General features: G+C 47.5%; 1 protein-coding gene across 1 annotated transcript in view; it reads right to left on the reverse strand.

The window, feature by feature from the left end:
• PNPLA2 (patatin like domain 2, triacylglycerol lipase) overlaps positions 1 to 25,806 on the reverse strand; it is a 119,810-nt gene that overhangs the window by 38,042 nt on the left and 55,962 nt on the right. Inside the window, exons 2-3 of the mRNA XM_078682800.1 lie at positions 15,139 to 15,371; positions 13,346 to 13,411 (exon numbers count right to left, since the gene is read on the reverse strand). Of these exons, the coding sequence (XP_078538926.1) occupies positions 13,346 to 13,411; positions 15,139 to 15,371 (299 nt within the window). The remainder of the gene's footprint in view (positions 1 to 13,345; positions 13,412 to 15,138; positions 15,372 to 25,806) is intronic.

Below are 25,806 nucleotides of genomic sequence, written 5' to 3' on the forward strand. Positions count from 1 at the left end.
AGGCAGGGCTCGCTCCAAGCCTCACCGGAAACACAATAAAAAGCTTCTCTTTACTTTGGTGACGCTTCAAGTTACCGGTTTATTAAAAGTGTATCACTGCAGCTGTCTGCTGGATATGGAAGCATAAAAGGCCATAAAGTATTTCTGAGCACGTTGGAAAGCAAGAGGTCATTCCGAAGAAATGCGTTGGGACCAAGGCTCGCTGATGTCGGTCTAGTTGGAATGGATACATTTATTTTTAGTTTATTTCTTTAAAAAGTATTAGATGGCGCTAGCTTGCAGTGTAAGTGTGCAGCAGAACATTTTCGGCCTAAATATTCGTATTGCCCTTTCACAAGTGCAGGGAAGAATGTGTAGTTTGTGAGTTTTACTTTTCACAGGTTCCAGTGGGTACAAGGAGGCTGATGAATGGCGATGTCGCGTTTGTGTGGCGCGGGCCACAATTGAACACATTCTTGTAATGTGCAAAATTCGGTGCCATAGCGAGCTGGCCAATAGCAAATGGTTTATCAGCTGTCGGCCTTATAATACATTTAGCAGGCAACCGGAAGCCCCCAAACCGGCATCCATACCTTTCAGCCTCCTAGGGAAACACCTGATGCCCGGTATGGCCTTGCCTGGTGATCAGAGAGTGCAGGCTAGAGTTGGAGGCAGTGGAAAAATTGGCATTTGTTAAGGGAGAACTCTGGCGGTCCTGGTAGGATTTAAAATAGCCACCCTCTCAGATGTCGCTCAAGATTGATTTGCAAATATTGTCCCATCCTTGAATGCTCCAAGGCGCACTGCCAATGCCAGCTACCTGGACACCCACCCAGCATCACTTGCCTAACCAATCCGTCCACAGCAGGGTGACTCGCTAGATGCATAGATTGGCACTGGAGTGTGGGGGCTGTGAGAGTCTGGGGAAGGAGGAGTGTGGTGGCTGTGAGTTTCTGGGGAAGGAGAAGTGTGACTGCACAGATTGGCACTGGAGTGTGGGGGGCTGTGAGTGTCTGGGGAAGGAGAAGCGTTACTGCACAGTATGAGACTGGAGGGTAGGCAGCCTGGGAGTGCCTGGGGAAGGAGTAGCATGACTGCACAAAATCAGACTGTAGGGTGGGGGGGATGTGAGTGGTTGGGGATAGAGCAGTATGATGTCACAATACGAGACTGGAGATTACAGGGCCAGGGAGTAAGAGGATGCAATACAAGAGTTGAATGAGAATTTAGAAGTGAAATGGCACAGCATGAGACTGGAGGATGAGGGGTCTGTGAGTGCCTGGGGACGGAGGTGTGTGACTGCACCGGTATTAGACTGGAGGGTGGGGGGGCGTGTGAGTACCTGTGGATGGAGGGGTGTGATGGCACAGCATGAGACTGGAGGATGAGGGGTCTGTGAGTGCCTGGGGACGGAGGTGTGTGACTGCACCGGTATTAGACTGGAGGGTGGGGGGGCGTGTGAGTACCTGTGGATGGAGGGGTGTGATGGCACAGCATGAGACTGGAGGTTGGGGGACTGGGAGTGTCCAGTGTTGGAGGGAATGATGACACTGTATGAGAATGGAGAGTTGGGGCCTGAAAGTATCTTAGGATAGAGGCGTGGGGTGGCACAGTGTGGGGAGCTTTAGCGCCTGCAAGGATGGTGAAGTACGAAGTCACAGTAAGAGTCTGGAGGGTCAGGGGCCAGGGAGTTTCTGAGGAAGGTGGGTGTGACGTCGTAGTGCCATATTGGAGGGTGAGATGCTTGGGCACCTCCAGAGACGGCGGAGCGTGATGCACAACATGAGTCTTGAGGGTGAAGACCTGGGAGTGTCCTGGGATGGAAGAGTGCAATGGTACAGTATGTTCATGGGGGGTGCGTGGGGGGAGGGGCGTGGGAGTGTCTTTGAGTGGAGGGGTGTAATGTTGCAGTACAAGCCTGGAGGGGGAGAGTATTGGGCGCCCATAGGGATGGAGGAGTGTGCTGTCACAGCATGAGCCTGGAGGGTGAGGGGCTGCATAAATAATCACCTGGCCAATGCTGGTTTGTCTTGAAGCCTGCACGTTGAAAAGAAGTGTATCCTTTTGATTGGCGATTTTAATGCATTCCATAAAGAAACAAAGAATTTAGCTAAATGCAAGTTAACGTGCAAACCAATTTGGGACAACTTTAAGTTCCCTCTCGCTTACTCCCAAACGTTGACACGTATGGCCGAGCTCTAATGACCACTGTTTGCGGTGTGAGCACAGCCCCGCAACTGAGGAGCAGGGAGAACGAAGACTAGCATTCGGAGCAGTGGCAGCAAAAGGATGTATGCAGCCTACCCCTGCTGAGCACCTTCTCATATAACTGTACGTGTGCAAGGGGACAGTATAGTACATGGCGGGACGACGCATAAAAAGATACCGAAAGGCGACGGCACACTCTCCTGTGCAATGCCCCATTCCCTAGGAAATACCAGTGAAGCCATTAAACTGCTGGAAACTCCCCAGAGAAAGTATTTTCACCAGGGCAGATATGCACTGCACAGGAAGTGTTGGATGCGGCCACAGGACACTACGCACCACTGACACAGAGTTATACAGGTCGGGTGGCTTTGGTCTGCGGAAGGTTAATCCCCAGCATCGGTCCCTGTTGCTTGTTTCACACTGTTCTACCTGCTGCTTCAGGACGCCGATCGCCAAAGTGGTCGGTGAAGAGAGAGGAGCCAGTTAATGTAGAAGGGACGCACGCAGCAGCTCGGCATGCTGTGAAAGCCAGCATCACTCCGCAAGAAAAGACAGATGGCAGAGAAGTGCAATAGACAAGAAAGGGTGGAGGGGGCAGGGGAGGAGGGGGCAGGGGAGGAGGGGTCCGGGGAGGAGGGAAGGGCCAGAGGGACTTGATGGGAGTGGTGGGGGGGAGGGGGAGGGTATAGAGAGGGAGAGGAGGAGAGACAGGACAGGGGGAAGCAGCAGAACACGTAACACGGCTGGCAGGGGAGGGGGCGGAGAGGGGAGAGGTGCGACACGGCAGTAGGAGGAGGAGGGGGGAGGAGAGTAGGGGAGGCACGGCCTAGCGGCAGGCAGGCAGGGGAGGAGAGGAGGAGGGGGGAGGAGAGTAGGGGAGGCACGGCCTAGCGGCCGTGCAATCAAGTAGTGAGGGGGCGGAGCTGGGGGAGGCTGTGAGAGAGAGTAGGCAAGGCAGGCGGCTGGGGGCATGTGCACGCGCTTTTAAGCTCAATGCACATGCGCATTGAGCTTAAAAGTCACGGGCACTGCAAGGAATCGCCACGATTCCTTGCAAGTTAGATAAAGTCTGGATGAGCCCCTATAGTCTCGCTTGCTCGATGCGCATGCGCATCGACAGGCGAGACCTAAAAAGCGATACCTTCTTTTTCCTTTGTTCTGTCTGTATGCGCAGTCCGTGAGTATGCCGGTGATTCACGAGTGGCACGGCAGCTGGTCGCCATCAGCTGGTAGCTTTACACGCAAGTGAGAACAGAATCTACATGTGTCCAACTGACCTCGTTATTTTTTTTAAGGTTGTGCAAGCACACTAGTAAACTTGCTGCAAATATGCCACATTGTCGCTGCAAAAGCGGAGCCATCGGCCAGGTGTGAAAACTGCAAGCTCGTGCACAGGCAAAAACACAGTGAATGTGCGTGCGTAGGGCGGGGGCGATGTCAAAGCTGGCACTGAACTGTCATGGCCTGTTTATTTTCTACAATATCACTGGCACCGCAAATACATGTTCCTTTTGTGAATTCATGCCACTGTTGTTCTTATTTCCCACTATAGGGTTTTTGACTCAATTGTCTTTAAGCAATTCCTTTCATATTCCTGTCACTGATGCCAGCTGAGTGCCAGCCCACTGCCACTATTGGGTAGGACTACATCCGTCTTTCTTGGTGTTCAGGACCGGTCCCTGCTAGACCAAATACATTGTTTATGGTGCTTCTTAGTGTTCAAGCTTATTTTAATATTAAAGGATCTGTCCTGCTTCTATTTTTTTCTCTGGTTTGGTAGCTGGGCAGCTATTGCGAACAGCTCTCTCTCTGTGAACCTCAGTCCTGACTTGCTGCAGGGCCCACCCTGCCAGGAACAGAGTGGGCCCTGCCAACTAAGGTATCGCCATTCTGATCTGCTGCACCCGGAGCTGGGCGAGCCAGCAGATTAATGCAGAGAGCTCATCCGTCGGCCTCACTCAGCCGCCCAAGCAATACAATACATGCAGAATTTCATGTAACAATCTAATAAAGCTTCTTCAAAATTCAAATGTTTTACCTGCGGGTGGGTCTCACTTCATCCAGTACATTGGACAGTTTCATCGCACCGAGTGACCTTTTACAATAAGTATATTTCTAAACATGAATGTGAAACCTTAATTGCGTCCCTTCCCCACCCACAAAGCTCTGAAGTGGAGGCCATCAATGAACCAAGTGACAAGACAGAGGTCATGTACCTTACATGTAGTGTCTGTTGCTATTTCAAGTGGAGTAATATGAAAGTCTCTTAAAACATATTCTAGAGAGGGTGTGTACAGCGCACATCCCAAAATGATGTTTTCAGGACGCTCTCAAACGTGAACTTAAAGGAGAAGAAGGTACATGAAATTAAGCAATTGCCTACAATCACACATTTTGGTCAGGCAGGGTAGCCGGGATCGATCCTAAGTTTTCTGATGTGAAATCATGGCAGATTGGCCTTACTGGTACAGGGCAATTTCCCGCTGGGCGGGTGCCGTTTTCCCCTTAATCTGGGGCAGCTTCTTTGGCTCTCTTGCCAAAGGTCCGCTTAGCATTTGGTGCAGCCCGTTACTTTGTTGCTGTTGTTTAGTGGGTCGGACCTGCCGCTGTAAAGGGCACAGTCTCAGCCCCTCTGAATATCCGCTTGAAGCAGAAATCCAAACAGAACCAGCCTGCGGGCCGAAATGTGCAGTTTGCACATTTATAGCGCTGTTGGCAGAATGTGGCTGTGAAAGTACCTCTTGTGCGCGAGTATGTCCACGATGTCCCTCTTACGCTCTAGCCTTCTGCAGTGCCTCCTAAAATTTAGCCCTCAGCTGGCATTCTATGCGCTTGTGTTAGTTATCAATACTGAAAACCTCAGCAGACGGAGCCGTTTACCTGTCGCTGCCAAAAGGGTATGTTGTGCCTTTCAGCCATCCGCTGTCTATTGTTACTTGCCCCCTGGCTCAGCAGCACAGATCACTGTTGGCATTGACCCAGAGTATGCCAGGGACTGTGGTAGAAATCAACATTATAGAATTATGTAAACTGCATTACATTGTTTTTTGGGTGACGGTGGATAGTTGACCCACCAAGCTCTGAGCCAGATGCAATGAGGGTCCTGAAATCCTGATCCACATACTACTTTCTACTAAAATGTATTTTTAATATTGCTATATTTTACTACTAAACAGACAGTCACAATTGCAGTTACCATGTAGTTCACAGGTGCATGATGCAGCAGGTGCAGTGACACCTGGACCAAAAGCTCTAGGCACCCTACTAAACACATAATATTGCTATATTTTAATATTAAAGAGGCAGTCATAAGTACAGTTATCTTTCAGGCACTAGGGTCATGATTTGAATGTTGCAGCATGTGTAGAAGCAACGGGCCCAACAGTTGTCAGAACTCCTTTTAACACCTTATATTGCTATATTTTACTGCTATACAGGCAGTCACATTTGCAGTTACCTTGCAGTTAAAAGGAGATTGCCTTGAATGATTCAGCAGGTGCAGTGGCACCGGGGCCAAAAGCTCTAGGGATCCCACTAAACACAGAATATTGCTAAATTGTACTACTAAACACGAAACTCACAAGTGCAGTTATCTAGCAGGCACTGTTGTCATGATTTCAATGGTGCTTCAGGTGCAGTAGCACCGGGGGTAAAAGCTGTAAGAACTCCTCTGAACAACAAATGTTGATATATTTTACAATTACACAGGCACTTACAAATGTAGTTATCTTGCAGGCACGAGGGGCATGATTTGAGTGGTGCAGCAGGTACAGTGGCACCAGGCCCAAAAGTTGTCAGACTCCTCAAACACCTAATATTGCTATTACATTAATGAATTCTATTATTTCCCTCTTTATTATTTCAAAATGTTGCTTTACTTACCCGCACATACCACTTCTAACAACACAAAACAATACCTTTTTTGTACATAAAACAAGTCATAACACTTTACCAGACTTTCTGTAACTTATATTGTACAATTAGTCATAAAGCTACAACTTACAACAAAAAACTGTTTATTATTAATCACAAGGGCGAAACCTAAGGTGAAACATTTTAAAGAGGGCTTCATTCTCTTGTGTCAACTGGACATTGGAATTGTCTACATTCCACAAAAAATGGTTTGGCATGTATGCAATAGTCTGCCAACACGGTATAACCGCAGATACTCTAAGGCGTAAACATTTAATTTCCCAAAAACGCCCAGCTGTGGCTTGCCGAAGTGGCATGCAGCACCACAAAAACACTGAGTGACACAACACGCCTGGCTTCGTGTTGTGGAAGCAGCTGGAACTCCCCTGTCAGCACCCTGCTCTGCACTGTCTACATATTATTAACCAGGCGGCTCTGAAAATAACTCTCGCCCGGTGGCCTTTCACCTATTTTCCCTCACACGAGGCTGCCATCCGCGTGGAAGGCACGTGAGCCGCTTACCGGGAAAGCTGTAAAACTCCATGCGCGCGACTCTCCCGCCTCCGCCGCTGCCATTTTCAATTGTGTCTTCTCTTGGCCCCAGCACACACAGGCCAGTACTCAAGGGGAACGCTTTGGACAAATTAAGACACATTTTTTCCGGATCGTTAGAGCAACTAGCACCTAAGCTTACAATGCCGACTTAGTTTGATTAATGTCATTATTTTCTCTCAGAGATCATGAAACAATTCGGTGAGGCAGCAGGTTCAAACAGACATTTTGGAGGCAGAAATGCAAGTACAGCTCACAGTTGAACATGACAAGTGAGGATGCAGTTTGTTGCACACTCCAACTGCCTCCTGTCTCGTTTTTAGCGGGAAAATCCACGATGTGCAGAACACAAAAAGGGTGCAATTGGAGTGTCCTAAGAGCATTCGATCGACTTTTGAATCAACTGGGCTGAAGAGATCACCGCTTACATTTTCAAAAATGTTCTTCAAAAACGCACTAAGGACGAAATGGCAATTGTGTGTTCAACTAAAGATAATGAGGTAAGAGACACCTATCAAGAGCCGAGCCCACTGGACTCCATTGTTAGAATCAGGAGTTAGTTGCCTCATGTGTCAAGCCCACCAGAGGCTGGGGTACAAAGGACCACATGACGTGTGAGCAGTACTATTAAGCTCCAATGTCTTACTCATCTCCCTCTGCACGTTGGACATTACCCCTTCTACAGCTCACTCACCAAGCTGCACCTCTTTTGTGCAATTTTTTATTTTTTTGTTTGCAGTTTAATATATAGCGAACTCGACCCGAAGGAATCGGAGCGCTTTACATGACCATTAGTTGCATTACAGACAGACACATTCAATTTTAGGCACGAGGAGATTAAGTGATTTGCCCAAAATCACAGGATGTTTAAGCCTGCCGCCAGACTCTAACTGAGTTCCTCAGCTTCAAGGTTGCCCACTCTAACCGTTAAGCCACATCTTCTTCCCAACTGCTTACCCAATTATACCACTCTCCACACTAGTTACCATTGAGGTTAGTTTTAGAATTATGTTTATCCAGCCTAAGGCACCTCACAAATGGCCTGGCCCAAATGTGACAGATTTCCACACTGTTCAAGTTACAGTAGAAGGTTGGCAGGGCTGCGGCAGTCAGTCGCACCTCAGGAAATAAGGAGGACTGTCCGAGGCCTTTGGGCTTTTTATGTTATGTGTATTTGTAAAGTGAGCTATCACCTGCGGGGGTATCCTGGTGCTAAGTAGGTGCAAGAGCCTCGCCTTGAAGGGTGGGATAAAGGTAATTCGAAGAGCCAAGTCTTTCGCGTCTTGCAGAAAAAAAGAGAGGAAGAGGCTCTGATGGGCTGTGGGAAATCGTCCCACGCTTTAGGAGCGACGTGTGAGAAGGCTTGACCTCCAGCTTTGTCTCTGTGTATGCATGGGATTTTTGTGCGAGTAGGAGTCCAGCTGAGCAGAGGGGTCTCTGCTGTAAGGAGGTGCAACTCTTTAGGCCAGTTGGGCCTGTATTGTGCAGTGCTTTTCTGGGTGAGGAGTTTGAATGGAGCATGCCCGTCTTTTTAAAAAACAATGTTCGTTCTACGAAGAATGCTTTACAGCTACTATGCTCCTTAAAGGATATGGATACCTGCTTTTTCGTAGCATCATATATATTAAAATGTACAGCTGCCAGGAAAGCCATAGTCATTTGATACATCTGACTGTGTTTGGTTTAACTTTGGCTTCCTGTCTGTATATTTGTTTGTGTATGTATAATGTATTATAAATGAATTTAGTTTTATTAGGCAACAGAATATGTATTGTCCAAACCCATTTCTTCCGGTCAAATCATGTTTTTAGAACATTTTTTATTATTATGTCTACGATGGTTTTTAGATTGTTTTTAAATTTAGTGACCTTGATGTATTTTTAGCAATGTATGTTACACAGGTAATTTTGTTCTGCTTGTATGGTTTGTTTTACAAATCGAATAAAGCTTTTGAACTGAACTGAACGGAGCATGCTTGTGTATTGGGAGCCAGTGGAGCTCCTGGTGTGTCCTGTGATATAAGTCCTGCATGGAAGGCTGAGGATGAGTCCCGCTGCTACGTTCTGGATGGTTTGTAGTCTTCTGCTGAATTGCTTGGTGATTCTGACAGAGGGAGCTCATGTAATTCAGCCTGCTGGTGACGAGAGTGTGGGCGACGGTTCTCATAGTGATGCTCAGGAGCCATCTGAAGATCTTCCTCAGCATCCTCAGGGTGTGGAAGAAGGATGCTGTGACAGCGTGGACTTGTGCCGGACATGTCCAGCTTGCAGTTAATGATTTTATAAGGAGCCAAATGTCAGTGAGAAAATCTAACATATTCCGCATATGCCAAGCCACGTCTCCTCTGAATGTGTCCCCATGGAGGTGGCAGTCTCAATGCTACCTCAATCAATGCAGATTGACACTCGCAGAGCAATCAATTCAATTCAAGAATCTTTATTCGGTGAATAAAAAACACCATAAAAGCACATTTATATACACAAATAAGAATAAAACATTATTAAATACTAATTGGGATCCTTGTACATAATTGATACAGTAAAAAGATTTGCCAACAAAGGGCCAAATAAATACAAATTCACAATTTTTCATTCATCTCCGCCTGTCTGTCTTAAACGAATAGCGACTTTAATAAAATTCAGAATGCTACATAGCGTTAATGGGTCAGAGGCTTTTAACAGAAATACTAGGGCATCCCTGGCGTGTTCCAGTCGCGCTTTTTTTAAAATATTTACAAGGAATCTACGCCTGGGCATGGAAAAATAGGGACAAAGCAAAACAAAGTGAAGGGTATCCTGCGGAGACCGATTGTCGCAGCCGCAGGGACCCTTCTGCTCAATAGATGAGGTAAACCCTGCAGGTATAGCCAACATGAAGGGGAGCAGATTCAGTCTGAGACGGCACATTAAAAATCTGTCCTGTGCATTATGCAGAAGAAATAAGTAAGGCTCCATACCCTCCACACTTTTTACCAATCCATGGGCCCTTACAGTCTTTTTCACTCCTTCAGCATCAGCTCGACGTTGGGTTTCTTGCCCCAAAAATAATTCCCCTACTAGTTTCTTGTGCTGTGCTGAAATAATGGCAGGGTTCGTGAAAAGATTCCCCAGCCCTATCTCCTCCAGGGTATTTTTCACGTATTTGAGCCAGGGGATGCGCATTGAATGGGTCCTACCTAGGCAGTCCAATAGTATTTCTCTACTTAAATGCGCATCCGGGTTTATCCATATTTTTAACCACGCCACTATAGGTCTAAGTTTTACTAAATCTTCCAAATATGGTCTCCCTAACTCCCTGTGGGCTATGAAACCAGCCGTGCTGGGTGGCACCCTCAGGATTGCTTTCAAATACCTATTTTCTTCCTGTTGGATACTAATTGTATTCACAAACCCCCAGACTTCTGCCCCATAAATTACTTTGGAGCATGTTATGGAGCCGTACAGATTCATCACCTGTTCCGGACTCCATCTGCCCACCCTCCTGCCATATCCAGCTATTGCCCCATTAGAAGCGATCATTTTTGTGCAACGTTCCGTCACCAGAGGGGTAAATTGCAGGGCACCGTCAAAAGTTACCCCGAGGTAGGAGAACGTCTTGACCTGCTCCAAGCAATGTGAGCCAATTGTGTAAACAAATTTGGTGAAAGGTTTTTTGCCGGCCAGAAGCACATATGATTTCCCTAGGTTAACAAATAGGTCTAGGTTACTCATGAACTCCACAAACCCCTCTATCAGGGTTTGTAGGCTGCGTGGTGTTCTTGCTAATAAAACCGCATCATCTGCATAAAGCAGGACGGGGATATGCCGCAGCCCAACCCTCGGGCAGTCTGTTTTTAAACCCAGAAGGAACTGCTCCAGGTTGTTGATATAAAGAGAGAACAGAAAAGGGGCAAGTATGCAACCTTGTCTGACTCCACTCCTACATGGAAAGGAGTCAGACAGGCCTCCCTCCCTGTTGAATCTAACCTTGGCCGTGGTGTCACTATGCAGTTCCCTCAGTATGGTGATTAGGCCACTTTCTATCCCCATACCTGACATCATATCCCACAGCTTTCCTCTGTTGACGTGATCGAATGCTGCTGCCAGGTCCATGAATCCCATATACATGGGTTCGTCGCTGGCCAGGGTATACTTGGCAGTCAGCATATATAGGTTTAGGCACTGGTCACTGGTGGACCTCCCTATCCTGAACCCATACTGGGTATCCGAGAAGATGTTGTTCTCTTCTGTCCATTCCGTCAGTCTATTCAGGATTGCCCTTCCCAAAAGTTTGGCCGATACGTCAATCAGGGAAATGGGCCGATAGCACTTCGGGTCATCCCTATTACCCTTCTTAAAAATTGGTACAATGATCGCCTTGGACCATGAAGGGGGGAGACCACAGGTAATAGCGGTATTTAAGACCCTAGTCATCAAGGGAGCCCATAGATCTATATTACTGAGGAACAGGTCTGGCGGAATTCCGTCCGGGCCCGGGGCTTTATTTTTTGTTAGACCCTCCATCCCTGTCATAATCTCCTTAAGAGTGAATGTAACTGGTGGGGCCTGACTTAAAAATTCCGGTGGTTCCACATGGGTACCCGGCTCGTAATTATATAAACCCCTAAAATGGGTTACCCATTGCTCCGGAAGAATATTAGCCCCTATCTCCGGAGAATCCTTTTCTAAAAAGGTCGGTTTATTGATGATTCTCCAGAACCCCGCTAAATCTTTTCTTTCCCCAGCTTCTCTTAGATCTGCCCATGCTTCTGCCTGTAAGGCAAGTTTCCTCCTTTTAATCTCTTTTTTATACCTTTCTCTACTGAGCCTAATAATCTGTGAATCCCGTGGTTTCGTCTTGAGGGAACATTTCAGTTCCCTCAGTGCCTTAGAGCAATCTCTATCGAACCAGCGGGGACTTGCCTGGTTACGTATGGGCCCACTCGCAGAGCAAAAGTAGTGCTACCCCTTAAAATGAACTGTGCAACCCAGAATTAAATTAAGAGACTCAGAAAAACTGCTCCAATCCACGACATCAAAATCAGACTGGCAGATCAATCCAGAGCATACGAGGCAATTTCCGATCTCTATCAACTACCAATAGCCCTCAAACCATCTCTGGAAAGTTAAGAGGTCTCCCACATTTTTGAGACAATCCACCCTTCTCTTTGTAGCCTTAAAATTTTATTAATAGGTACACCTTCCTCTCAAAATATATATTATTTGGAAAAACTGGAAGCTGATTTTGGGGGGTTTAAAAGGGTGTGATGGATTTCTTTCAGATCAGTAAGAATGTTCACTGAACACAAATAGCTGATTCCATGGATAGCCAGAAGGGAAAAACCTGACAAACGCAACAGGAGAGTTTCTAACAGATGTTGCCTAACCTTTACCAGTCTAAACAGGTTTATGCCCCTGAGAAGATGGCAAGAGTGAACAAATGAGACTGTCTGATGGCAGTGCAGCTTTGGCATTCTTTGCTCTAACATCGTCTTTCTTATTTTCACATTACTGCCCTCTTGCACATCAAGGGGCTCCCTCCTCACAGCATCACCGGCTCACACCTATTAACAAAGCCTCACGCATTCCTGAAACATCAATCTTGAACACTCCAAAGCCGCCTCATACACTTTAACATGGCCAGACTCATTCCTGTATCATTGCCTATATGCAGCTCAATAGTGTCTCATTCCCCAAGGATGTCATCACAGGCACCATCTCTTTTAAACTCAGACTCATTCTTTCCCCTATCACTGGCTTCAAAGAGGCCTCACTCAGTCACCGCAGAGTCCTAGAAGCTGGTGGGCTTTCACTCATTCCTCAACTACAGCTGTGCTGCATGCACTCAATGGGTCTCACTAATCCAGCCATCAATGACCTCACTTGCTTCAGTGGTTCTCATCCAGCCCCACGCCACTGTCTGCTGAATCCTGTAATCTTCCCCCGTGGAAAGCAAACAATTCAGTGCGGTGTCACTAGCCTTGCATTTCCTTGTAACTGACTTTTCACAATCCCCTCCTCCACTTGGAACCCTTTCAGAGACACCCTATACAACATCAGGCTGAAGATTTGACCTAAGAGATTACTATCACGATATATCACAACTCAATAGAAGCATTATATGGGATGTATGACGTAGAGTTACAGGCACATGTTTATCATTATCTTTCATGCAAATTAATTCATTACAGAATTAAGGACTTAGCCCTCCATCCATGGACTGTAATTTTCAAGTTTACATCAACTTGGCCTTTGGACTTTGGCAACGATCTTGCCTTGTCCACGTTGAGCTCCCTGGCAAAGCTCTGCCCATCCTGCCTGTCCTCCAGTGCAAAAGCTCTTCCACTGATGCCAGCTGCGCCCAGCCACGGAATGCACGGTGTCATCAGGATTCCTGTCCAAACTCCATGTCCCCAGCGGAGGGATATGGCGCAAGGCCTGAGTAATGGCAAGCAGCAGTGGGGGGAAGGGAGCAGGCAGCCTCCATAGCTCACATCAGGAAGCCAACCTCGGCCAAGCCGACAGCAGCCGTCAACTCGCATCAGCTCATAGGGTGCACTGAGCATACGCGGGCGCGTTCTGGGGAAGTAGTTCCACTTCACAGAGGCGAGAACTCCCTGGGGCCACTACCTCGGCATGCTGCTGCCCTAGAAATAACCCACGCATGACCAAACATGGCATAACATACATTGGTAGCCCAACAAACGAGCACTTACCACTCCCTGCAGAGTTGGAGGAATCAGGCCACAGTACACAGGGATGAACGTGCTGCAGACACAGGCCTGGAAGAAAAATAAAAGCAGTCATTACTATCACCAAACACCTCATGTAGCAACAAAGGCAAAGGCTGGCTTTAGGGCAGTGAGACTGGTGCAACCGCACTGGGCGCTGACCTGGGGAGAGGGGCGCTGATCTCGGCGAAGGGGGGGGGGGGGGCGCTGTGTTTAGCAATAAATTATGATTTATAAACACCTGTAGCAGAGTTCTTGGTGCAGCCACTTTTCAGGCAGCATTAAAAATGTCAAGACAACTCTTGTGATTAATGTTCCTGCTAGAGTGAGAGATCAGAGTTTTGCCTAGAGGCAGCTATGACTCACTATAAAGTAGCGCAGAGGGTTAATATGCCAACTGCAAAGAACTCATACCGTGCAGATCACAGATCGGTATTTGATGTGGATAGCTACGTTGATTACTACTTTTGTCACCGATAGCCTGTTGTCACAGCAGTTCATAAGATACAACCCTAATATAGAACAGTGACTGTTGCTAACTGTCATCCAAGAGCTGCATGCAAAGTACATAAAATAGGTTAGGACATTATGCCCCCCCGTCTTTCATTATCTATTCCTAATGTTGCTGAAAATGGTTTGTTTGGGTACATTCTTATTAGTAAACTCAGCTTTTACCAGTGCTTTAAAACAAATGAAATGTATGTGAGAGTTTGTCTATTAAGGCATGAGGGCCACTTTTGCCCAGTGGTAGTGAGGGAATCCGAGAAGGAGGTCATGGGGGGAGGGGGTGCCAAAAAAGATTGTCACACCGGGCGCCAACAGCGCCAAAGCCGGCCCTGATAAAGGGAGCTCTACAGAACCTCTTGGCTGGTAGAGCCAACCCATATTTGTAAATTCATTAAACGTGCAAGGTAAGTGAACGTTGGCCCTTTTTTTTATGTGCATTATGATATTACCTCACTGCACGGAGTTAGCAATATCAGCTCAGGTGCTACAATTTAATGACCATTCACACATGTGGCATCAGTGAACAGAAATAATGGATTCTAAATAGGGCCCTGGTATAAGTGACAAATGTGAACAGGAGGTCTGGCCTGCGCTCTTCTCCTCGCCACCCCTCTGGCCAGACGTTACACAAAAAACACGTTTTGCAAACGTTTACTTTGTTCAGAATGCTGTCAACGTATACTTTATGAAGGAGTCAGCTCTTCAATCTGTTGTCTACCCGAAACAAACCGCCATGTTCCTTCCTACAGATAGAGACGCAAGGATGAGTAGGACGGGTTTTAGAGCACAAGAAAATGATTTTTATTCTTACCTAATCTCCGGTGCACCAGCCCTCTTCAAACTCTAAAAGTAAATTCAGATCCGGTCAATGGTAGGGCATTAAACAAACCCACTCAGGGTGCATATTCAAAGTCCCTGCAGTATATTCAATGACCTCCACCAGGGTGCACGTGTGACACAGACTGCCCCTGCTTATGTACATTATTGATCCACAGGATTTTAGGGGCAAAGCACGTCTTCCACCAACATAATGACACTTCAACATGTTCCGCATCGACAAATGACTCCCACTGTGATGCGATGAGGAAGCAATAGCCCATGTGGTCTCCTTCCTTCAACTTCCCTTGCATACCCACTCCACCCGTCACCCCGCATTTTCTTGATGTAGCATTGCAATGGCCTCTCCACCCCAGTACAACCCTACAGGTTCAACCCACCCTGCCAAAGCCATATCTGCCACCAGCCGCGACCGTGGCCAGCTGTCCACCCACCTGTATCAGCTCTTCCTTGGTATTGAATTCTGAGAGGAGCACGTTCTCGCCATCAGACACGCGGGTCAGTGAGATGCCCAAGCGCCCCGTGGCCAATAGGTGGCAGTCATCGGGCAGGGTCTTGTACATGCATTTGCGGATGATCTTGACCAGGTTGAAGGAGGGATGCAGGGGGCCGAGGAACCGCTTGCGGGCTTCCTTGGAAACATCTATGATGTTGGCACCAGCTTCACCTGCAACAAAAACAAAATGACAGTTGTGTTACAGGATTGAATCTGTCCGGCCAAATGTGAAGCAAGATAAGCCGTCAGGTCTTTTCACACCTCCGAGACTATCATTCATGAAGCACTGAATCTGCTGTCATCATTTTCTTCAAATCACACCTAACCTGGGTGCTTCTCCTTTAATATATGCAGATAGTGGACCAGAAGGTTCTGTACCATGCTAGAAGGCACCCCATATCTGAGTTGGTGGTTCAAACCTGGCCCAGTTAAAGAGTGTGCAAAATGTCATTTATATTTAATATTGTGCCGAGTGTTCTTTATGGAACAGCTTGGAGGTTTCCATCAAGTTGTTGCTGTGAAGTGCTCCCCATAAAATTACTTTACACTTTAACTCTTGCTGGGAGATTCGGAAGAGGATAAACTATAGATGGGTATGGTGACTAACATCTGTCAATTCAGAGTCAGGCAGAAGAGAGCAGTTCAGTGCCTGGCTTTGGGATACACTGGTTCTGTTAAATTCCAGCATCGAGATCTACTAATATTATAAGTGTTGTAATAGTGACCACATTAAACAATATTACATTACTGGGCACTCTATGCAAGATACCGGAAGTGATCCCCTCCGTGCAGCAGGTACTGTTGCCAGCAGTAATGCAAAAACAAGCACTGGCAATGCCAATAGGTCTAGCTTTAAAGAAATATTGTATGGTAACGTGAGGCACTACAATTAATAGCAAGGGAATGGATATGTATATGTGTGGAAGCAAAGTAATACTGGTGTGGGTTAAAAGGTCAGATTCAGATGTAAATGTAAATGTAGGCATACTTATAGAGCGCAGCTGTCACCCAAAGGGTATCCTGGCACTTTGACCACAGACATTCCTACGGATGTTAACTACACTGCTCTCGGGAAGAGGTAAGTTTTGAGATCCTTTTTAAAAGACGAGAGATCCTGCTTGCACCTTAGGGACAAAGGTAAGGAATTCCAAAGCTTGGCGGCCGTAAAGCTGAAAGAGCGGCCGCCCATCCTCACACTTTTTATCCTGGGGACTGTGACCAGGAAGGCCGAAGAGGATCTCAGAAGTCTGGCAGTGGAGTACCAGGAGAATAGATCTCGCAACATCACTGGGCCAAGCCCATGCAGGGCTCTGAAAACCAGACAAGAAGATTTTAAACAAATCCGTTTTTGAACCGGTAGCCAATGAAGATCCGAAAGCGCAAGAGAAGACGAGGCAGACCATGGCCGTGAAAGAGCTAGTTTGGCTGCCATGTTCTGCACCCGTTGTAGCTTCATGACCAAGGTGTCAGGGGCCCCCAGAAGCAGTGCGTTGCAGTAGTCTAATCTACTGAGGATGATACTACGCACTGCTTCCGTCCTTGCCGAGGGGGGAAGTAGCGGAAGAATTTTCCGCAACATGTGGAGCAGTAACATGCAAGTCGCCGTGGTTTTATTGACGAAGGCATCCAGCTGGAGGCTAGGCCCGAACAGGACGCCTAGGTTGCGGACAGATTCTGCCGCCGCTACAGAGCCTAGAGTAGAAGAAGGCCAAAACCCCTCTGGCAGAGGACGGGGCGTTCGGTCCAATGAACAATAGAGGACTTCAGTCTTTGCTCCATTGAACTGCAGCGAGTTCTGACGCAACCAATCCGCTGCTGCAGTCATGCAGCGGTGAAAGGATTCCATGGAGACCGCTTCCCTGCCCTCAAAAGAAAAAATAAGTTGAGTGTCATCGGCATAGTTGATGACAGACATGCCAAATGACTTGATCAAACTTATTAGAGGGCAAAGATATAAACTAAAAATAATCGGGCTAATTGCAGAGCCCTGCGTCACACCCTGTTTTACATCTCTTACCGCTGATCGAAAAGGCGGCAAGGCCACAGATTGCTGCCTATTACAGAGGTACGAGGCCAGCCAGTCCAAGGCCAAGCCGGTCACCCCGGACTCCCGGAGCCTGCCAAGTAAAACCGCATGGTCAACCGTATCGAACCCGGCCGACATGTCGAGCAGCACCAAGAACGCCGCTCCTCCCATGTCGACACGCGAACGCAGGTCGTCCAGAACGGTCACCAAGGCAGACTCCGTGCCGTGGGCCGGCCTGAATCCAAATTGGGCCATGTCCAAAAGGTCGTTGGATTCAAGGAAGCTGGACAGGACCCTAGTGACCAATTTCTCTAAGATTTTTACCGAGAAAGGCAGAAGTGAAATGGGCCTATAATTGGTCGGGCATAAAGGGTCCAAGGTGGCCTTTTTTAGCAGTGGAGTAACCACTGCCAGTTTCCAGCTATCCGGGACCGAGGCCGTGGCAAGGGACTGGCAGCAGATGGAATGGAGCGGTGGAAAAAGCTCCCCCTGAAACAGCTTCCAGAACTTATGTGGTAATGGGTCTAGCGGGGAACCAGATGACACACCATTAGCCAACAGGCAGAAGTCCTCCAGGGAAGGAGTGGGAAAGCAGGTCAGCCGGGGCTGTGCTGCCTCCTCCACAAGAACCTCCCGAGTTGCACTACTGACCAGATCTGAGGAACAGGAGGCGGGTAGACTAGTCAGATTGGAGGCAGAAAGTCCATTCAAGATGGTATTAATTTTTTCCTCAAAGGCCAAGGCTAGAGAGTCACATAGTTCCTGAGAGGCCGGAATGGCAGATGTGGCGCAGGCTGGATTGGAAAGGTTCTTAACCAGTTTAAATAAAGTTTGGGACTTATTACCTGCTTTAGCCAAGGTAGCCTCAAGGAACTTGGCTTTGGCCATCCTGATCTGTACTTTATAGTCCTGGAGGTTTTTTTTATAAAGCAGTTTATCTGCTTCCAAGTAGTGCCTTCTCCAGACCCGCTCCGCCTGTTTACAGCGAAGTCTCTGCTGGAGAAGGTCACTAGAGAGCCAGGGGGTGGCTTTTAGCGGCTTATCTTTCACCCTATGCAGTGGAATCACCTTATCGAGCGACTCAAGCAGCTGCTGGCAAAGAGTGGAATAGCTCTCCTCCACATTCTGACCCAAGGCAAAAACCCTAGGCAGAAGAGTGGGTAAGTTAGAGCCCTTCAATAGCCGAGCCCATTGCCTCCTAAATTTAGGCCTGGCCGGGACGCTATTACTCAGCGACCCAGCTGGTAAGAGAATAGAAAAATGGATCAGTGCATGATCTGTCCAGCATTGGGCCACAACCTCCTTGATCGAGACTAACGATTCAGCTGCATAGATCATATCCAAGATATGGCCTTTAACATGAGTAGGGGCGGACACAAGCTGCGTGAGATGAAGATTATTGCATGCTTGGCAAAAATCTCGATATGCGAGATCATAAGGACCGCTGGGCCATAGATTAAAATCGCCCAGGATTAAAAATCTGGCGAGGGAATTGGATAGATCGTAGATCAGATCTATCAGATCTTGAAGAGATGATATCACACTGGTGGGAGGACGATAACAAAGTAGCCCCGCAACCAGTGTTCCACTCTGATCTTTCAGAGAGAAGCCCATGAGCTCAAAGCCCTTGACTGATTTAACTTCAAGATGAGAAAACGAAAAAGAGTCCTTAAAAATAAAGCCCACTCCACCGCCTCTCCCATTGGTTCGCGGGATGTGCCTGATAGAATAACCTGACGGGCAAGCCCAGCCAAGCTCCACACTACTCTCCGCTCTGGTCCAAGTTTCAGTCAGAAACATAATATTTAGCTGCAATGAATCAATAAGAAGAGCCGTCTCTGCATGATGTTTGCAGAGCGAACGGACATTCAATAGTCCGCAATTTACACTCATCAAAGGGACCGCCGGGGAGGCCAGTTGTTTTCCCATGCTAGGGTGTTGGTTCACCAAGCAGAGTTCTTCCCTGGAGTATGCCAGGCGAGTTGGAGCAGCGTGTCCAGCGCTACGCGCGTCCGGAGCGCAAACGGGCTTACCTCTGGCGCACCTCCGGCGCCACGCCGGCGCGCCCGCTGCGCGCCCACGCTGCGCGCTTGCCTATGCATCTCCTCTTATAGTGTACCGCGCGGGAGTCCTGCGAGTGAAGCCACTGGACCCACTCAAAGATGGCGCCTAAAGTCGGCCCAAGTCGACAGCACACCCACCTAAGATGGCGGCCAAAACACCGCGAGCAGTGCCCAAAGAAGCCCTAAGATCTAGCTAAGCCCCGCAAATGCGGGTGGGTCAACAATTACAGTGCAAGTGAGTACCTGACTGTATGCCCCCTAAATACCCCCTGAGTACAGCCACAAGCGCCCACACAGTAGTAGCGCGATTCGCAATAGCGGATTAAAAGCTTAAAATAAGGCAGTTACAGCGCTGAGGAGCACGCGAATAGTAAATGCAAGTAGGTCTACCTGTGGCCAAAAGGGAGTGGTTTAAATACCCTTTCCAGTGCGCGGGAGTCCTGCGAGTGAAGCCACTGGACCCACTCAAAGATGGCGCCTAAAGTCGGTCCAAGTCGACAGCACACCCACCTAAGATGGCGGCCAAAACACCGCGAGCAGTGCCCAAAGAAGCCCTAAGATCTAGCTAAGCCCCGCAAATGCGGGTGGGTCAACAATTACAGTGCAAGTGAGTACCTGACTGTATGCCCCCTAAATACCCCCCGAGTACAGCCACAAGCGCCCACACAGTAGTAGTGCAAGTCGCAATAGCGGATTAAAAGCTTAAAATAAGGCAGTTACAGCGCTGAGGAGCGCGCGAATAGTAAATGCAAGTAGGTCTACCTGTGGCCAAAAGGGAGTGGTTTAAATACCCTTTCCAGTGCGCGGGAGTCCTGCGAGTGAAGCCACTGGACCCACTCAAAGATGGCGCCTAAAGTCGGCCCAAGTCGACAGCACACCCACCTAAGATGGCGGCCAAAACACCGCGATCAGTGCCCAAAGAAGCCCTAAGATCTAGCTAAGCCCCGCAAATGCGGGTGGGTCAACAATTACAGTGCAAGTGAGTACCTGACTGTATGCCCCCTAAATACCCCCCGAGTACAGCCACAAGCGCCCACACAGTAGTAGTGCAAGTCGCAATAGCGGATTAAAAGCTTAAAATAAGGCAGTTACAGCGCTGAGGAGCGCGCGAATAGTAAATGCAAGTAGGTCTACCTGTGGCCAAAAGGGAGTGGTTTAAATACCCTTTCCAGTGCGCGGGAGTCCTGCGAGTGAAGCCACTGGACCCACTCAAAGATGGCGCCTAAAGTCGGCCCAAGTCGACAGCACACCCACCTAAGATGGCGGCCAAAACACCGCGATCAGTGCCCAAAGAAGCCCTAAGATCTAGCTAAGCCCCGCAAATGCAAACACAGATGACAAGTCAATTGTCAATCCAGACCTAAACATCCAAGTAAATTCAATGTTTGTCCTTCTCCCACCTGTGGTGCTGCCAGAGAAAAACATCATCGATTCTATATCTATCTATCACACTTAAATACTGTTACAATGTCACGTGTGTGTCCATGAAAGTTCAAGCTCAGGCAGCTGGATAAACAACCAAAATGATCACAGCTGCGTGGAGGGCAAGCATTTTTTTTTTGTAGAAGCACACAACTTCTGCCCAAATCAAAGACATGTACTCCTGGTTCCCAACATGTGGGCGGCACCTAAGTCCCTTTCTTGTGATGCTTACATAATTGTCTGGCATCAGTTGTGCTGTAAAGCCAGACCATAAGATGGGAATAATACTAGTAATAAGTCTCCCCAACGCTGTACGATTTGTCACTCAAATTTCAAATATATATATATATATATATATATATATATATATATATATATATTTTTTTTTTTTTATTCTGCTGTTTTTTCCAAAAAACAGCTTATGATTTCTGCAAACATACACATTTTCATCTTGTATACACACTCGTCAATGTTGCCATACAAATATTAATTCAACCAATCAAAAGCTATTGATTTAGTAGGCTAAGCTGCACATAGAAGAGCTACTACAGGTAGCTGGAGAGTTACTGGTAGCTCACGAGCTACTCGTTGGAGAAGCCTAGAAAGAGGAACGTGCAAAGCAAGTGCCAATTGCTGGTGTCTATGAAGACAATCAGGAAATAGATGCCTCATAGAGGGATGTATTAGGGCAGAGGGTGAGGGTGTCTTCTACTTCAAAAGGCCTATTATCACACATTGTGTCATAGTTTCTTCTTCTGATGTATCGTTGATCAAGTAATAAGACATGTACGGGCTTGTCCCACATACACCTCTATTTGCTCTCAGAGGCCCAAAGCAGAGTCAGATCTTTGGCCTGTGGAGTTGCCGAAATAGTCTAAGGACAACCTCAAATGTAACCACTGTATCCACTCTGAGCCCAGTACATACACAAATCCCTGGTCCAGTCTTGGTAGGTTTATGTTGTGACAGGATTTCCTTAATGACCCAAGTGTAAAGTGAGATCAGGAAAAATGTGAGGTCCTGTTTCTTGCAGAAAGTCCTTAAACAGGAATGCTTAAATTAGGGTATACGGTTCTTCATTTATATTTTACTTGATTTAACTTATAAGCAACATGATAATGCAGATTTATAAGGCCTTGCTGCCTTGTTGCTGCCTTAGGTTGTTGATTCACACCCTGGAGGTCCCACCTCGCTTGGGTTGATTTGTTTCATATTCCATGAGAAAAGAGTGGCTTTTAACACACCAGTCCCCATGAAAGAGAATTTTAGTTCAGCAGAACATATCACGACTGGAAGAAATTGCTTCTATATTCGGTACCTCTGCAGAGGAGGCAGGTACTGAATGCTCGTGGACTATGAACTGCCCACTCACCCTCCTAAGCATGGAGTGCACTGGAGGGTAGTATTTGGAGGGTCGCCCAGCTCACATCTGTCAATGACATTGGAAGAGAAACTTGCACCCCTGGAAATGAGGCATCTCCTGCACTTTGAAAGCTGTGCAATGCCCAGGCCCATTCACATCCATCCCATATCTGTACTGTCAGGACTGCCACTGCCTGCACTGCAAACAACGGAGAACATGTGAACACTCACAGAGACTGAGGCCCTTCCAAGCACATGGACTATCTGCACTCACCTGACGGGCCAGATGAAGACTTCCCCACAGACCTATCTGCAGAGTAAGAGCAGAGGTCCACTCAAATGCATGGACTGTCAACAATGGGGCAGATGAGGACTTACCCAGAGTTACCAGAGAGGTGTGGCGCCGCGGCCAGGGCGACTGACGCTGGAATCTGGGGATCAGGGTTCGATCCCCGGCTCCGGCGGCAGGTTAGCCCAGCACCATGTGACTCGCTTAATCTTCCCAACGGCCCCCAGCGCCTAGAGACCCTTACGGGTGATTGTGCGCTTTACAAATGTGGATTATTATTATTTATTATTATTACCTGCGGTCAGAGCCGAGGCCCATCCAAGCACATGATGGGGCAGATGACCACTACCACAGAGATACCTGCGTAGGAAGAGCGGAGGCCCATCCAAAAACATGAACTGCCTGCACTCCGAACTATGGAGCACATCCAAGCTCGCCAGCAGAGATACATGCTGCGTCAGAGCGGGGACATGTGCTACTAAAATTACAAGTGCCAGCCTGCACTGGGCTGTGAAGAGAATATTCCACATCCAAACGCAGGAATTAGATTCCCACGGCAGCTCGCAACAAGCGTTCTTTGGACGAGATCCAAGTCTGTGTAAAGGGCGACGCCGCTTTGGACTGCTTTCCTTAACCCTGTACTGGGCTCAGTGCTGCTCTGATGTTGATGCATACAATAGCCCCAAAAATACAGCATACACCACATGCGGAGAAAACCTGCACCCTCATGGGCTGGGCTCACCTGAGATACACCCCAAGATGACTGCACTACATGACGGGGCAGGCGGATATCCAAAGAGATGGGCTGCCAGCATGTCCGACAGGTTCTTCCTTCCCAGCAACGTCACTCTTCCAAGAAGCCGAACTGCTTCCTGGTTGACCCAAGAGCAATCCAACACCACCCTCCGACAGATAGCACACTTCACTTCTATAAATCAGCCTTGCAGACATCACCAGATCAACCTCCCACGCATCACACTTCAAGCTGCTTGGAAGGTCAGCAGGTGGAGATGCCCTCGGAGTTGTGCCAGTGCCAAAACTAGGACTTGGATCTCTGCACTTAAGCTTGTAAAGAGATACAGCAACACACCCCACAACGAGGTTTTAGATTGCTCTGGCAGTTCGCTAAGAATTTATTTGGGTGAGCTCCATGCCTGTACAGAGGGCAAGGGCCTGCTCCAGGGACATTCCCACTTCAATTCAAACCCTGAATTATGGAGCTAGAATTCCAAAGAGAAGTGACTCTTCAGCCAATAGAGTGAGGGTGGCGATGACACACCAGGGCGGTTACAGCTCACACAGGAGAATTCCTCTATGGGATTGGCTTTCCATAAACAAAATGCAGGCCTGTGACTTGGCATGTTTATTTTTGTTCATGACGATGCTCATTCTATTTTTAGTTCTGCACTTTTGTAGCCCTCATTTGCAGCAATATGAGGGACGCAACATACGGACAGCGTCTCACGCAGACATATTCTAGCCCCAGTGCAGAGTAAACCCTACCCTAGGCCTCCTAGCATTCTTCAGTTGATTTTTCTACCACTCTTGCTCCATCAATACTAGTGTCACTGAAGGATGTGTCAAAATAACATCAAACTAAAATCTAGCAACACAGATATACTAATTTGACTGAAAGCAGTGTCAATCAGGTGGAGCCCCAGGGCCTAATGAAATACCTAGTACATTGCGAAAAGCCAATCTAGACTACTGGGCAACTTGGACACCACCGTTGTACAAAGAATCATTTCAACAAGCTTCCGTCGCAGAATACTGCCATGGCTCAGTCTTATGTTCCTCTTTAAAAAAGGCAATGACTCGGGTCAGAATTGTTACCGGCTAATTTCACTACTGGATGTAGAAGGCAAAGCATAGGCAATAATTATCCTTAAAGAACTAGAGGCATGGCTAGAGGAAAACCAAATCATGGGGAGAGGAGTTGGCCTAACGGCTAGGGCGCTCGACCTCGGACCTGGGGATCTGGGTTCGAGTCTCGTAACGACGCCAAACATCCTGTGATTCAGGACAAATCACTTAATCTCCCCGTGCCTAACAAAAATGAACGTGTATCCTCACGTAACTTAACTGGTGCTATATAAAGCGCTCTGATACCCGATTCGGTTCAAGTTCGCGCTATATAAAACTCTGCTAAAAAAAATTATCACATTTTCCAAACTGGATTAAAGCACGATTGCAGAACAATAGACAATATTGTGACCGTATCGTATTTGGCATGGCATGCACATCACACAAAATGGGGGTCCTCTTTGTGCCCGCTTTATTGATTAATCTACAGCCTTGAACAAAGTAGACATACATATTTTTGGGAAAAAACTATTAGCACTGGGAATTCCAACTGCTCTTCTGAGGGACATTAGGAGGTTACTATATTCTGATACCTGGATAAAAGCTAAAACTGGTAAAAGTCATGGCATACCCAAATAATAGTCACTAGAGGCCTCAAACAAGTATGCGGCCTGGATCCAGTGGTTTTTAACCTGTACACTGCTGATAATGGTAAAGCAAGATCATTCCCTCCCAGAACACAATCATTGGATCCAAATCCTGCTGTACATTGATGACATTGTAATAATAGATCCAACCTATATTGTCTTAAGCAAACTGCAAGTTCAACTTTGAGGATACGTTAAACCTCAATGAGTTAAATAAAATCGTAGGTAGGGAAATATGCAAGAAAAAATGGCACTCTGGTCCATTGATTCTGTGCCACTTCCAATTATCTTGAGGGACACCAAGACGCCATCTGGTAAATATAGGACACAGAAGTGCTACTCTCACTTTAGGCTTAAGTATACTTCAGACCAAAGATATAGCCCGACAGCTAGTTCACTTTAATGTGCAACAAGAGCATAGCTCCTGCCAGCACTGGCCTACAGACGTCAAGGATTCTCCGACTGAACTGCTTCCGCCTAGGATCTGATCCAATGTAGCACATACAGAAAACTTTTCCATTTGCCAAAGAGTACCACAAGAGTGCAATGGTGTCTCGAGTTTGGTATACTCAGACAAGATCATGCATGCATAGCCAACTTTCTAAAGGACTGCTACTTAGTCATTAACTCAAAAAAGGCAGTCAGAAACATGTCACTGGGTCAATCACAGAAGGAGTAGAAAACAATATCAATCCATGGGCATGTTACCCAAGAGAGAAATTGGGAACACCTTGGATAACAAACCGTTAAGACTGACCCTCAAAAGACTGACCCTCAAAACCACAATTAAAATCCAAAACAATGATTGTCATCCTTAACCTCTTCGCTGCGGCGGCTATTCCGCCGCAGCACTAAGGGGGCGGGGGGCCGCGCTGCGCTCACACGCTGGTGACGGAACCGCTCCGTCACCAGCCTCGGGTGAGCTGTGCTGATGACGGAGCGGTTCCGTCATGGCACCGACCACTCAATAGAACGCGCCGCGCAGACGCGAAAT

The sequence above is a fragment of the Lissotriton helveticus genome, chromosome 3_1 (assembly GCF_964261635.1).
Source record: "Lissotriton helveticus chromosome 3_1, aLisHel1.1, whole genome shotgun sequence".
NCBI lineage: Eukaryota > Metazoa > Chordata > Amphibia > Caudata > Salamandridae > Lissotriton > Lissotriton helveticus.